The following is a 15,179-nucleotide window of genomic DNA, read 5'->3' on the forward strand; positions in this document are numbered from 1 at the left end:
AAAGTAGAGGTGTGCTATCAATTTTCTTTTTTCAAATAACTGTAACGGTGAACTAAAAGTAAAATTGAATTTTGAAATTAAACCATTTCAGATTAAAATACTTTCTTAGAATCCACCATTGTTTCGACAACAAAAGCTCCTGTCGGTGAAAAAAGAGGAAATTCTTCAAATTCTTGGTCAAGTGGCTACGTGATATCACATTACCTGCAGACTGATCGAGAAAACCAACAGCCCGATGAACAAACTAAACAAACTGAACAGCCTGAAGAAGTCATTCAGCCTGTCAAAGAAGTTGTTTAGCATGTCGAAGAGGGAAATTCTCCAAATAAACCAAATCAAGAAAATCTCTCAAAAGTCCAAGTCACGGAAGAACTTTCTCCTCAACGAATCAATGTCGATCTCTCCCTTATTTCTTCTCCTTCTAAAGAAGATAACCCAATTGAAAAAGATAACAAAATGGGGAAAACAACTTCTTACACCAGTCCAAAAACCAATACTACACCAAATCTTGACAATCAAGTTGAACATGCTTCTGATCAGTCTCAATCAAGTCATCAACCTCCATCAACCACAATCTACCATGTCCAATATTTCTCACAAAATAGAAATTTAAAATCCTTAATTCCGGCTAACACGGGCTCCCTAAAGAACTAACTCCTCATGCTAACGAAGGGATCAAGCTCTTCTTCAACTTCTGAAGTATACTATTGATGAATGGGTAAATCGAGATGACTTAAACTCTATATTCTATGATATTCTGAGTGCTTCCCTTGAATCTCAAATTTCTTTCAGCTTCTCCAAAGTGGTAAAAATATTCGAGAAAGTTACCAACAATTTATTCATTTCTCACAACAAGCTCAGTGACTTCAAGAAAAGCATGGCAGAAATTAAAATAGAATCGACGCAACTAGAAACTTCTTATGTATCAACACAAAAAAGTTACAAAAATTATGAAGTAAATGTTGTTCATGCCGCCAGTGCTCGAGTACAACTAGCTCGACGCAAAGATGAACTTGAAAGAGAAATTGCTAAAATTCGTGAAGAAGAAGATTTGCTAGAAGGCCCTTACCTAAAAGCTAAAGAAGAAGGAAAAAAAGACCTATTTCGAGAACTATGTGAGATGGAAATCACTTGAGACAACATTAGAAGAAAGTATGAGAAGATACAACTTGAAGAGCATGAGGAAATCAGAATCTACAGTTCCTATGACGAAAAAAGAGTACGTCTTCGATTTGACTTGGAAGAATTATTAGAGCTTTATCTTTGAAGGCTTAGGATACCAAATTCTTTTGTATTTTCTTTTTGCTCGCTTCTTATAAATTTGATGTTTTGGAACTTTAGCTTTATTACTTTACCTTTGATGTCAAGTACTATTTTTAAAGTATCGATATCGTTTTAAATACTTTTCATTAATCGTTTGACCTCAATACCAGTATCTATATGTGTAGTTTTATAAGCCTTCTCCGAATATAGACGGACCACTTGAAAAGGCCCCTCCCAATTAAGGGACCACTTTCCATCAACTTTCGATTTCTTATCTAATGGTAAAATAGCCTTTAAGACTAACTCACCAATGCAAAACACCTTTCCTTTCACTTGTCAATTATAAATACGAGTTATACTCTCTTTTTGATGAATACGATTATCGAGTGCCAAAACACGCTCATTATCTAAATCATTTAATTTATCAAACATTAGATTCCAATAATCCTCGATTGGCAAATAATTAATCTTGCCTCATCACTCTCATAGTGTTAAGATTGATTTTCAAAGGTAGCATCGCATCATGGCCATAAACCAATTTATAAGGAGATGTATTTGTCGAACCTCTTGGTGAATATCGATAAGTCCATAAAACTTGGCTTAATATCTCATGCCATGTACGAGGTTTTGGACCAATTTTATTCTTAATTAAATTAATTAAAATTTTATTCACAGTATCAATTTGGCCATTTGTTTGCGCATAATACGGGGTCGAAGTCACCATAGTTATATTTTTCGATGCTGCAAAATACTTAATATGTTGGTCAATAAACATGGTACCTTGATCAGTACTCAGTTTGAGAAATTCCAAAACGATGAATTATATGTTCCTCACTGAAGTCAATGATTTCATTTTGACTAACTTCTATCAAAAGAACAACTTCAACCCATTTCGTAAAATAATCAATTGCTATCAAAATAAATTTATGTTTTTTCGATGATAGAGGATGAATAATTCCAATCAAACCCAAAGCCCAACCTCTAAATGGCCAAGGTTTTATAATCGAATGTAATTCAAAAGTAGGTATTTGTTGTATTACACCATGTTTCTGATATTTTTGGCACGCTTTTGCATATTCTATACAATCCTTAATCATTGTTGGCTAAAATACCTGATCATGTCGAAGCACCCATTTCATTCTTTTTCCCGCTTGATGGGCACCGCAAATACCTTCATGAACTTCACCAAGAGCAATTACTTGTTTAGGTTTGCTCAAAAAATCTCATAAGACTTCCTTCAACACTTTTTTTTGTACAACTCATCGTTTATTACTACAAAATTTATTACTCTTAACACTATAATATTTTGGGTCTATGGCCACAATTTTTTTTGTCACGATTTTTTTGCTTTTAACCATAGACTCTCTATGGTCACGGTTTTTTACCCTGACAAAAAAAAAAACTATGGTCACGGTTTTTAAAAAAATGGTGACCATAGAGTGCCCATGGTCATGGTTTTTTAAAAAAGGGTTGCTTAAAAGGGGTCTATAGTCACGGTTTTAGGGGATGACTTAAAGGGGTCTATGGTCACGGTTTTGGGAGGTGACCTAAAAGGGTCTATGGTCACGATTTTATAAAAAAGGGTGACCTAAAAGAGTCTATGGTCACGGTTTTGGGGAGGTGACCTAAAGGGGTCTATGGTCACGGTTTTGGGGATGACCTAAAAGGGGTCTATGATCACAATTTTGTGGGATGACCTAAAGGTATTTATGGTCACGATTTTGGTGGTGGCCTAAAAGGGTCTATGGTCACGATTTTTCGAAAAGATGACATAAAAGGGTCTATGGTCATGGTTTTCGGTGGTGACCTAAAGGGGTCTGTGGTCATAGTTTTAGGGGGTGACCTAAAAGGGTCTATAGTCACGGTTTTGGGGGATGACCTAAAAGGGTTTATGGTCACGGTTTTTCGAAAGAGTGACCTAAAGGAGTCTATGGTTACGGTTTTGGAGGGTGACCTAAACGGGTCTATGGTCACGATTTTGGAGAGTGACCTAAAGGTATCTATGGTCACAGTTTTCGGGGGTCACCTAAAAAGGTCTATGATCACAGTTTTGGAGAGTGACCTAAAGGTTTCTATGGTCACAATTTTGAGGGTCTATGGTCACGATTTTTCGAAAAAGGGTGACCTAAAATGAGTCTATGGTCACAGTTTTGGAGAGTGACCTAAAGGGGTCTATACTCACGATTTTAGTGGCTGACCTAAAAGGTCTATGGTCACAGTTTTACAAAAGGGTGATCGAAAAGGAGTTTATGGTCACAGTCTTTTATAGTAAATTTTTTTAACTAAATTAGATTTTGATTATTTGAGTTTAAATTAATTAAGGTTCTTATATATTTTTTTTTATTTTAAATATTTTATATATTTAAAATTTAAAAATTTTAATAATTAAAAACTAATGAGAACTTTATATGATTTGATTTAAATATTAAAATATAAAATTTAATTTTATAAATAAAAAAATTAAATAGAATACTTTAAATTTAAATTAAAAAATTAATTAAAACTTAAAACTAATTAGTAAGTTGACAAATAAATATTATATTTTTAAAATAATTTAAACAAATTATAGTTGATTTTCAATTACTATTCTACCTAACTTCTAATTTTATTAAAATTCCTACACTATCCTAATTGTAATTCTAACCCTAACCTTAATTACTATTCAAGAACTATTTTTTAACTAAATTAGGTTTTGATCATTTGAGTTTAAACTAATTAAGGTTCTTATATATATTTTATGATTTTGGATATTTTATATATTTAAAATATAAAAATTTAATAATTTAAAATTAATAAAAATTTTGTATGATTTATTTTAAATATTAAAATTTATAATTCTATAAATAAGAATTATTAAGATTTAAAACTAATTAGTAAGTTGACAAATAAATATTATATTTTTAAAATAATTTAAGTAAATTATGATTGATTTTTAATTACTATTCTATCTTCTAATTTTATAAAAATTTTTACATTATCCTAATCCTAACCCTAATTACTATTCAAAAATATTTTTATAACTAAATTAGGTTTTGATAATTTGAATTTAAATTAATTAAAATTCTTATATATTTTTTATAATTTTGGATATTTCATATATTTAAAATTTAAAAATTTTAATAATTAAAAATTAATAAAAATTTTATATGCTTTAATTTAAATATTAAAATTTTAAATTAGAATACTTAATTAAAAATTAATTAGCAAATTAATAATTAAATAATATTTTTAAATTTTTTTAAAAAATTAAATTAAATCTTAAATTAATACTCTATACCTTAATTTGATTAAAATTATCAATTCTAACCCTAAAATTCAAAACACACGCTAGGCTTCATAACCCTATCCCTCACTCCTTATTACCCCCTAATCCCCTTACCCACGGTTCGAAAGAAAGAAGGAAAGGAAGGAAGAAAAGAGAAAGCGAGGGCGCAGGGAGAAGAATAGAGGGAGGTGATGGCACCGGCAAGGCTGGGTGCCGCCGTCGCCGTCGCCGCCGACGTCGTCGTTGTCAGAATCGAGAAGGAGAGGGAGGAGATGTTGAGAGAGAGGGACGTCGTCCAGCCAAACGCGAGAGAGAGAGAGAGGGAGAGAGAGAGGGGGGCCACCGTAATCCACGCAGTCGCTGGAGGGATCATCGCACGTCACTGCTGTTGTCAAGATCGACGCCGTCATCGTCCAATGTCGTCGTCGCCTCACCATTGAAGAAGAGAGGGAGAAGAGAACGCATGCCAGTGGCCCAGGGGGAGGAGTTGCCGCCATTTGCTCCATTCCGTCGCTGTCTGCATGCTCAGGTATGTTTGTTCCCTCTTCCTTTGACTCCTTCACTAAAAAATGTACCAAATTCCTAAGCTAAAAACCAAATTGAGCTTTAGGGTTCTATTAAGTTGTAATCTGATAACTTTAAATCTGATAGGTTTAATGTTTTAATGTACCCGTTCACTTTGTGCTTGATGTGTTAGTTGTGTTTTGCTTGACAGAGGTATGAATATGGTTGCATCTGCATAATTGAGTAGGCTGAAAATTTACTTGATTATTCGTGAGATCACAATATTTGGTGGATGGTAGGCTTCTCCTACTTTTGTACGGGGAACCTATGGAACCTTAATCCAGATTGCAACTTGCCTTGGCATATTGGGAGCTTTATTGATTGGAATCCCTGTAAAAAAATCTCTGGATGGTATGATTTAAATTTGAAATCATATTTTATACTTATTACTAGTCATACGCGATGTTAAATAGACCTTTTTTGGGCCCCTGGTGGCGGGTTTGTTTCGGGGCATCTACTTTTTCTGCTGGCATACTTGCTCTGGGAATGATCTTCTATGCAAAGAGTCCACATTGGTTATACAAGGTTGGCAGCTAATATTAGATGAAATTTTTTCTATTTTCATCGTTTTATTGTAACTTATTGCTGAATCCCATGAAATTTGTAATGTTGATAATACAAATTGTTTAAGAGTTCCTCTTATGTTGCCTTTGAATGTATGCTTGATATCAAGCTTTTTTTTGGGTCAATAAATAAAATCTTGAATATGCCTTGTTATGTTGCTGTTGTATCTGTTTACTCTCTCATTTTAGTGTTGGATTAAGTTTGTCAGTAAAAACGTTGAAGAATATATATGTCCTATGATTTGTAGTTCTCGAAATCTTCTCTTCACTTATTTGCCTGTTCTCGTTGTTCTATTTAAAATCTGACTTTTATGGGCGTGAATAGAACACTGTTCTGTTTACTCCTCTAGCCTTGTCAACGTCAGATATAAATAAAATAGTATTGATCTTCACTGGTCAGTGAGACAGAAGATCATTCATTACCTAGTGTTTGTAGCTTTTGAATGTTCCTTTTTACTTCTCTTCATTGCGTTTTCATTCTTGTATCTCTCTGGTTTCCATACTTCACATAACACCTGGTGGTTTCTCTCTATGATGATATAGCAAGGAAGAATTGCTGAAGCAGAAGCCACATTTGAGAGGCTTCTGGGTGCTTCAGAAGCAAAATTTGCTATGTCATAATTATTTAAGGTAGATAGAGGAGATGACACTAATACCATGAAGCTCTCAAAATTATCTAAATATAATATTTTGATGTGTTCTATACTTTTTGAAAAGAGACTTTATCCGGTATTACATGTAATGAATAAATTACACTCTATTTTGATTTGTGTTATTTGGACTAAACATATATCTATCTTATAATGTAACTTTTATGATTTAGATTTCCTGAATTTCTCATTTTTAGATTTATTTTGTAATTATCACCATTTTGTGATGTCATTATGCTTTAACAAAAAACTAAATCTCATAAAATAAAATAGGCTATGGTCACGGTTTTAAGGTGGAGTGACTACAGATAAGCTATGGTCACGGTTTTAAGGTGGGGTGACCACAGAGACTATGGTCACTATTTTAAGGAAGGGTGACCATAGAGGCTATAGTCACGGTTTTAAGTGGGGGTGAGTGGTGACAATAGAAGCTATACCGTGACCATAGATTAGGCTATGGTCACAGTTTAACGTGGGGTGACCATAGAGGCTATGGTCACGGTTTTACGCGTAACCATAGATTAACCTATGGTCATGGTAAAAAAACGTGGCCTAAAGTGCCAGAATTTGAATACTACAACCGTGACCATAGATAAAAAAAACCGTGACCATAGGTCTATGGCCACGGCAAAATAGGCTACGGTGGAAAAACCGTGACCATAGGTCAAAAACTGTGACCATAGACCTTTTTTTTTGTAGTGTAATCTGATTTTCCGATCAACCTGAACATTGGGATTCTTTAAATACTCAGCAATTGATTTTCTCCAATCATTATCATCCCATTCATCAGTTGCCAAGATTTCTCTTAATTCAATGGGCACAAGGATCTATTGAACCTCTGCCAGCTTTTCCAAAGTTTTAGGAAAAACCTTATATCTCGAAGCAACTTGAGCTAACTCATTTGCAACCTCATTTCGAACTCTTGGAATATGAACTAATAATACTTTTCGAAATAAAACAAATACTTCTGCAATCTTTCATTTGTACATTTAAAATTTTTCAACAATTGTTTTAAAACTAATTGAGAATCTCGTAAGATTTGGACATCTAATGCACCCTTACTGATCAATATTTTTAACCCCAATATTAAAGCCTCATATTTGGCTACATTATTCGAACATGGATATTTTAATTCAAACAAAAATTTTGATGGAACCCCTTTCGGGGATATAATCAAAATACCAACACCAACACCATCTTTATGTTTCGACCCATCAAAATATAACTTCCAAGATTCGCCATTGACAATATTTGCCCCTTGGTCATTAAGATTATTTGGTCAATCAACCAAAAAATCTGCAATGACCTGTCCTTTCACTGCCTTGGCCGGGACATACTACAAATCAAACTCTGTCAAAGCAAGCATCCATTTTCCTAATCGTCCCTGTAATATTAGGTAAGATAACATATATTTCATATAACATTTTAACTTTGTACAAGCGTAATAAAGAGAAACACACAATTTCTTGATACGAGAATATCTCGTCTCAATATCAGACAACACTCTACTTAGGTAATAAATAGCTCTCTCATGTCTCTCTTCATCGTCTTGGGCCAACATACACCCAATAGTGTTTGTCGAAGCTACAACATACAATTTTAAAAGTTCCAAAGTATGAACTGTAGCTGTTATTGGTTTCTTGGACAAATACTCCTTGATGGAAGCGAATGCTACTTGATGTTCATTCGTCCACACATATTGTGACTCATCTTTAAGTTTGACTAAAGGAGAAAAAATTTGAGTTCGACCAGATAAATTGGAAATAAGCTGTCGAAAGAAATTGACTTTTCCTTAGAAAGATTGAACTTCTTTTTTCGACATTGGAGGTGGTAATTCGAGAATTGCTTTAGCTTTATTTTGATTGACAGCAATTCCTTTCTTTTGAACCACAAATCCTAAAAAATTTTCTGCAGATACTCCAAATGCATATTTTAAAAGATTCATTTTTAAAACTTTTTAACGCATTGTCTTGAAAGCCTGACATAAATAATCAAGATGTTGATCAATCGAACTCGACTTCACCATCACATCATCGAGTGGATCTTGGGACTTAAATCCCTTTTCTGTATGATCATCATTAACTGATAATTTTTCAAAATCCAAATGTTCGAGATCATATATACAATCAAAAGAAAGATCAACTGAATCATGTGAGGAGAAACAAACTTTATCAAAATCATCAGCCAAATCGGCGGTCGAGTCAGTTACAAAGCAAACATCTCGGGATACATCTATATAGAACTGGCCAACAATACTAGACCTAGGAATGGGAATACATGCTGCAGAAAGTAAATTACTACCAGATTCGATTTTAGGAATCAAAACCGTGCTAACAATTGAATTACATATTACTGAATTTGAATCCTTATTTCACTCAACTTTCTCGAAAGAATCATCACTAGAAATTAAACAACATGCTGCGAAAAAACTACTTAAATAATTTTTTAAAGAAAGTAAATAGTTTGACACATCTTGATCATCAACCATTTTAAAACACAATCGAACTATTTAACAAAAGATCAATTACTCCCATCCTTTAGGAGTGTAATCAAGCTTTGGATGTCGAAGCTTCACATTCAGCCCCTTTGAAGTCAAAAAACAACCTTCACAGTTGTAATAATTAAGCATCCTATCGACATTAAGAGGTTTCATCTTGTCATTTATACTTTAAAATCGACACGCATTTGTTCAATATAAAGGCTTTCATCTGCCTTTACACTACAAAAAAAACTGGTTAAAATGTCATTAATATTAAGGCAGTTTCATAAAAATGCCACAATACTCATGAATTAAGGCGGTTTATGTCACCGCCATAATGTATTTGTAAGGGAAGGACATTTTTAATGATTTTGGCAGTAATAACTGTTGTTAGAAGAAAACCCAACCTAAACCTAATTGCAAATCGCAGAGGAGAGCGTGAGCAACGAGCTTCTCCTCCAGTGGCTTCTTCTCCTCTATTGATGCGAGCTTCTCCTCTATTATTGTGAGCTTCTCTGCCATTGATGCGAGCTTCTCCTCTATCGAACTTCTGCGCTCTATGTTGTGTGAGCTTCTTACCCTAGCTCGTCTTCTCCGTGTCCGTTCTCACTTTTAGGTTTGTATACAAAATTCTCATCCTCTTCTTCTTCATCTTCTTTTGATTCATGATTTGTTACTTCCTCTTGATTATTACTATTCTTTCGATTCCTTGTTTTATGTGTGTGAGAGTTGTGTTGGTGTGGCAGAATTCAAAAACGACATCGCCGCTGCTCTGCGAGCTTCTCCTCCATCAATGATTCTTCCCCTCCATCGGTGTCATGTCCATCAATGCTTCTCCTCTGATGGTACATTTGCTTCCATTGATGCGATTTGCTAGGTATTCTATTAGTTTCTATTCTTCGAGCTTCTCTTCTCCTCATCAACCTTATTTCGTTTGATTCTAGGTTTTGATTGTTCTATGCTAACTGCTACTTATTTTATTTAATTTCAGGTTTTGATTTTCTTCCTTGTTCAATTTATTTTTAGGTAAAAAATTGGGAACAATTTTTTGAATATCAAAACTAAATCAAATTATCTTAGGCTTGTTTCTTTTTCTAATTCCAATTATCCTTTCTTTGTTACTATGCGGTTTTAATGATAATGCACTTAACGATAATTTATGTGACATTAATCTATGTTCATGCTTTGAGGAACTTAGCGGCTGTTCCTTGATGTTCTCTCCGATTCCTTGTTCCGTCTCAGGATTGCACGTTAATATTTAGATAGAATATTGAAACAAAAAGACAAGTTGAAGAAACACAGTGCACCGGGAGATTCCAGAAAGGAAGCTCAAGCAGCGCTGCTCATATTGGTCTGTATTTTATTGGTTGTGCATCCACTATTCCTCTTCTCTTATGCATGTCTATTAAAATAGAATTGTGGTTTTTCACAGCTGCAATCATTCAGTACTTTATCATCGGTGGAGGTAGCAAAGCAAGAACTGCTGGAAATTCAGGTCAGATTCTAAGCCTTAGTACATAAGCAAGGATTTAACTTTTAACTTTTATGAGATACATTAATAATTTCTGGTGTTATTTTGCAAAGCAGGAAGGAAAAAGTAACCTCAAGGCTAAGGAGCCACTTCTTCAATGCATTCATGCTTACAGGGAGGTAAAATTAACTATCTATTCTTCTTAAAGTAGGAAAGAAGGGAATGAATTTGCTTTAGTTACCTTCCCATCAATTTGAATTCCTATTTTGTTTATTTAATGTCTGTTTAAAAAATTGAGTTCATGAGTTGCAGGGAGCAAGATGACTACGAGGTTGTGAGGAAGGTGGGAAGAGGGAAATACAATGAGGTCTTTGATCTGAGGGCGTTCACTCCACCGATAATGAAAAATGCATCATCAAGATCCTCAAATCCGTCAAGAAGAAAAAGGTGAATCCAATCCCTACACCAATTGCAGTTTGTATTAACTAATATGACTGCTATTTTTAATTTAAAGCAACGCTGCTGTTTTCAGTTTTAGTATACTTTTTCACTTCATTCTATCCTCATATGGCAATGAATGCTGTGCTGGGGCTTCAATGGCCAACTTTGGTCCAGTAGTTCACTTAGTTTGTTATTAAATTTCTAATTTCAAACCTGTAAGATTTTACCCTTTCCAATACTCTGGTTGTATATATAAGTTTGTACATCTTATAAGTTGTTATTTTGGTTGTGAGCTAAAGATGTCGCAGAGTCAGAGTAAGAAACTGATGCCGAATCTGGATAGGCAGAGCACCAAGGTGCTGAATCTCACTGTCCTCCAGCGCTTCAATCCCTTCATCGCCGAGATTCTTTTCACCGCCGCTCATGTCTCTTTCTACGAATTCAACATTGAAACTAATCAGTGGGTCCGTTCTCTCCCTCCCTCTCTCTCTCTCTCTCTCTCTTGACACATTTCTATAATCTCTCATCTCGTTTCTTCAATTTCTGGATGTATTCTTTTTTCCAGACTCGTAAGGACGTCGAAGGATCTCTATTTGTTGTCAAGAGGTCATCAATGAACATTGCTTCTTCCTCTTTCCATATGCTTCAGTTCATGTGCACTTTGATCCTTGACCAATTTCCCTTATTTTTTTATTTTGCATTTTTCAGGAATGTGTAGCCTCAGTTTCAGTTCATTGTCATGAATCGACAAAATACAGGTTCGGATTTGTGTTTCTTTTTTTTAATTGAATCCATTTTGTGGTGTTTTTAGTTCCAAGATTAACTGCTAAATGCTAATTAATGTTCAGTGCTGGATAGATTCAATCATTCAAATATATTTTGCATTATTGTTGCTGTAGATCGCATATTCTCTTTTTGGCAGTGCTTGATTTATTATTTCCTCATTGTTTGGAGAAATATAAATGTACTAGTGCTCTGCTCTCATTCATCTGTGTGCCTGATTTGTGCTATCAGTTTTCTGATTTGCAACTTTCTTTGTAATATTTGTTCTGACAGACAACCTAGTAGAAAATCTATTGGATTTTGAGTATGAACTTAAGAAGCCATACCTATTATATCGGAATGCGGCTCAAGAAGTTAATGGTATATGGTTTTACAATGAAGATGAATGTGAAGAAGACAGCATCTTAAATGGTTTTGCGGTCATTTTGGTAGAACTGTATCCCTGTTAGAAATTTGCAATTTAAATTAAAACATTGTTCACTATTTCTTACTTTTACCAAACTATTTTCAGCTGGCCTATATAAGTGGTTGTCATGTGACAATGGATTTAAAATTCCCATTCCAGTTAGAATATTATGAACTATAAAGGGATTTTCCTTGTCTTGTGGACTTGTAAACTTCAGAGCATCTATTCTACCTTGTAGACACTTTAGGTTGTCTGCTAAAACAATACCTAGTTTTACATTCTTCCATTTTCTTACACGCTATCTTCTACCAGTATAATAGTTAATGCATTATCTACAGCCTTTCCCCTCCCCTTTCTTTCTCTTCTTCTTCTTCTGTCTTTACTTTCCCTTTTCTTCATTTGACCCAAAATGCAAGCTGATTATTTAATTATTAACATCTGATGATAAATGCATTTTTCCTTTGTTGCTTCATATTATGCAGATCTTTCACCTCTGTCACCGGATATGGTTTAGTATGGGTATAGAAAAAGAAGCTGAGGCTAAAATACAAGGGGCAGTGAAGCTTTTAAAGTTCACTGGGTTAGTTGGTTTTATCTATTTAGCTGCACCATCTCATAGGCATGCATGCATACCCTTATCACTACAATAATGGATACATCAATAATCAATCATTAATATAACTTCATTACATGTGATTTTTTGTTATATTTATTATTTATTTTCTAATGTTACTTATTTTAGTTTGTTTAAGTCTCATATTTTAAGTAAAAGATTAAAAAAAATTATACGTGATAATAAAATTATGTAAAAAATTAACATGATGATGAGAAGGATTCATCATCCTATATGCATCAATGGATCCGTTAAATAAAATAATATTATGTGTATTTTTGGGAATGTGGAAACAACAAATAATAGCATTGCTGCAATGGCATCCACTTTATTTTCCTAGTGGCCATTTTTCTTCTATAACCAGTCACTCTCATTTAGATATTGCACCACTATAGCCATTTTTGAGAAGACATTAGATATATGTTTTAAAATATTTAGATAACTAACTAACTAACTTGCTTGGTTTTTCTGTTCCTTGTTCTTGTTCAGTTGTTCCAAATTTCCATTTTCATTGTAGTCGCAGAAACAGAAAACCAAACAATCATCAATCTTCAACCCTTTTGCAGGTAAATTCAGTTACCCTTTATTGTTTCTGAGGTTTTTTCTCTTTTTATTTTTATTTTTTTATATTTTACATGATTATTACACATCATGATGTTGTATCAAAGTTTGAAACTTTGTTCGTTTTTGAGCTCAATTTGATTTGATTTGGTTTGCAACACGGCACAACATTCTCTAATTGTTCCTTACTGTTTTGTTTCTTGAGAATATCGCTCACCATGGCTTCTGAGCTTCCTAATTACTGTGCAATTTCTGGGTTTTGTTGGAAAATTATTCATGTTGAGTCATAATTTGAGTAAGTTTTTTTTTCCTGCTCATAGATTTAAGAAATTTTATGCTTAATGGGATGAGGGAAGAGTTGTGTTTTAGGTTATAAAATTTATTCTTTCTTTAATTCTTTGATGAATCTTGGTTGGTTTTAATGTAGTCCTCTCGAATGGCATTGCTAAATTTCTCTATTTTTATATTTATTATATTTGCTGCTACTTTGCTTGTTTTCATTTATTAAATACTGCTGATATTGCACACAATTTTGCTAACATTCTTACTAATCAAATAACCATAAATCAAGTATTAAAAAGAATTAATTGAAAACAGATAGTGTGTCTCAGTGTTCTTATGTAAATGAGCTGTTTGATTATTTAGATAACTAACTAACTTGCTTTAACTAATATGAATCTGTTGGTAATAATTTTTCATGTGAAACAGGGTTTAGATATTCTTCAACTCTTGTTATTGTATAAGACAAGGCCTCATTATTTGTTATATAAAATGGAAAAATGCAGAAATTACTTATCCTGTATCTGATTTCTGCTGCTGTTCTCATTCACTCAGAGAGAAAAAGGGTTTAGGACTGTGGAGTGTGTCACTGCTCATTCTGGCTCTCCTGAACGATGTAATACCTCTAAAATACAACACAATTTGAAGTCAATTTCAAGTTTAGAGTCACCTTAAGTTGAGGTTAGTAGGCATTCACTTCACTAGTTATCTACAAAAATAATAAGAAGATTAACTAGCAGTCTTAGTAAGGATATTATTTCTAAGATTATTTGTTGTCTACCTCTCACTGCGCTGAAAGCTTATTTGTTATTTGTGTTGGTGCTTGGAGTGTTGGAGCAAGAAACAAAGATGTTGGAGCAAGTTCCTGGGATGAAACTCACACAAGAGACCAAGAAACTAAGGCAGGCTTGTTTTAAAGTTAATTACAAAAGGAGGAAATTTTTGGCCTCCAAATCTTATTCATCATCACTTAGCTAAGCTACTTGTCTTGTATTAGATGAAAAAGACAGCACTTATTAGATGGTTTAAATACATTATTAGATATTAACATATTTTAGGGAACTGGAAGGGGTAGATTTGACTGATTAGTGTTTATTGCAATGTTTGTATTTTGGCAAGTTTAGTAAGACAAGGTTTTGTATAGGAGTTATTACTTTTGATTTTCAATAATAAAAATTACATATTATATTAATATTTTGTTTATGAGTTATATAATATTTCATTTATGGATTATGATTTTTTGCTATTGTGAAATTTTAATCATAAAATTATTTATTTAACTCGATAAAAATGGCGGTAAAAATTATTTTTTTAAGCGATAAAAAATGTCACTGTCAGGGTAAAATAGCGGTTCAAAAATGCCATTTTAACCAATCAAAACGCTACTATCAGGGTAAAAATGGCAGTTCAAAAATACCATTTTAACCAACCAAAATGCAACTGTCAAGGTAATAACGGCGGTTCAAACCGCCGTTTTAACCTATCCAAAAACTGCCATTTTAACCCTGGAAATAACGGCGGTTTGAACCGCCGTTTTAACCAACCAAAATGCCATTCTGTCAGGGTAATAATGGCGGTTCAAACCGCCGTTTTAACCTATCCAAGAACCGCCATTTTAACCCTGGAAATAACGGTGGTTCGAACCGCCGTTTTAACCTATTCAAAAACCGCCGTTTTAACCTAGGGAATTGTGGCGGTTTTCAGAAAACTACCGTAATAACCAGAATGGCGCCCAGAATTACGTCGCTTTACGAAATCGCCATTATTGGTAATAATGGCGGTTCAAACCGCCGTTTTTACCAGAATTTTTTGTAGTGTTATCACCTCAGATTTTCCTTCAT

General features: G+C 33.8%; 1 protein-coding gene and 1 long non-coding RNA gene across 13 annotated transcripts; both read left to right on the forward strand.

Moving 5' to 3' along the window:
• The first annotated feature begins 4,552 nt into the window (after positions 1-4,552).
• On the forward strand, positions 4,553-5,809 carry LOC112772396 (uncharacterized). Its single transcript, XR_003187485.3, has 2 exons — positions 4,553-5,057; positions 5,244-5,809. It is a non-coding gene; the product is annotated as an uncharacterized lncRNA (long non-coding RNA).
• A 3,227-nt stretch (positions 5,810-9,036) lies between these two features.
• Positions 9,037-14,530, forward strand: LOC112771012 (mRNA-decapping enzyme-like protein). 12 transcript variants are annotated; one of them, XR_011875975.1, is made up of 15 exons: positions 9,037-9,400; positions 9,531-9,661; positions 9,776-9,810; positions 10,027-10,135; positions 10,217-10,279; positions 10,372-10,434; positions 10,568-10,702; positions 10,996-11,160; positions 11,262-11,302; positions 11,405-11,454; positions 11,753-11,839; positions 12,368-12,465; positions 12,988-13,064; positions 13,845-14,019; positions 14,168-14,530. XR_011875975.1 is itself a non-coding variant. In XM_072224385.1 (15 exons), the coding sequence occupies exons 10-13, from the start codon at positions 11,436-11,438 to the stop codon at positions 13,013-13,015; spliced, it is 300 nt and encodes a 99-aa protein (XP_072080486.1). In that variant the 5' UTR covers positions 9,037-9,400; positions 9,531-9,661; positions 9,776-9,810; positions 10,027-10,135; positions 10,217-10,279; positions 10,372-10,434; positions 10,568-10,702; positions 10,996-11,160; positions 11,262-11,302; positions 11,405-11,435; the 3' UTR covers positions 13,016-13,064; positions 13,845-14,019; positions 14,168-14,530. The 12 variants fall into 12 exon arrangements, 4 of the variants coding, with proteins under 4 accessions (XP_072080486.1, XP_072080483.1, XP_072080485.1 ...); XR_003186879.3 differs by having other exon boundaries at positions 13,894-14,019; XM_072224385.1 differs by having other exon boundaries at positions 11,753-11,907.
• Positions 14,531-15,179: the final 649 nt, after the last annotated feature.

Source organism: Arachis hypogaea, chromosome 18, assembly GCF_003086295.3.
Source record: "Arachis hypogaea cultivar Tifrunner chromosome 18, arahy.Tifrunner.gnm2.J5K5, whole genome shotgun sequence".
Lineage (NCBI taxonomy): Eukaryota > Viridiplantae > Streptophyta > Magnoliopsida > Fabales > Fabaceae > Arachis > Arachis hypogaea.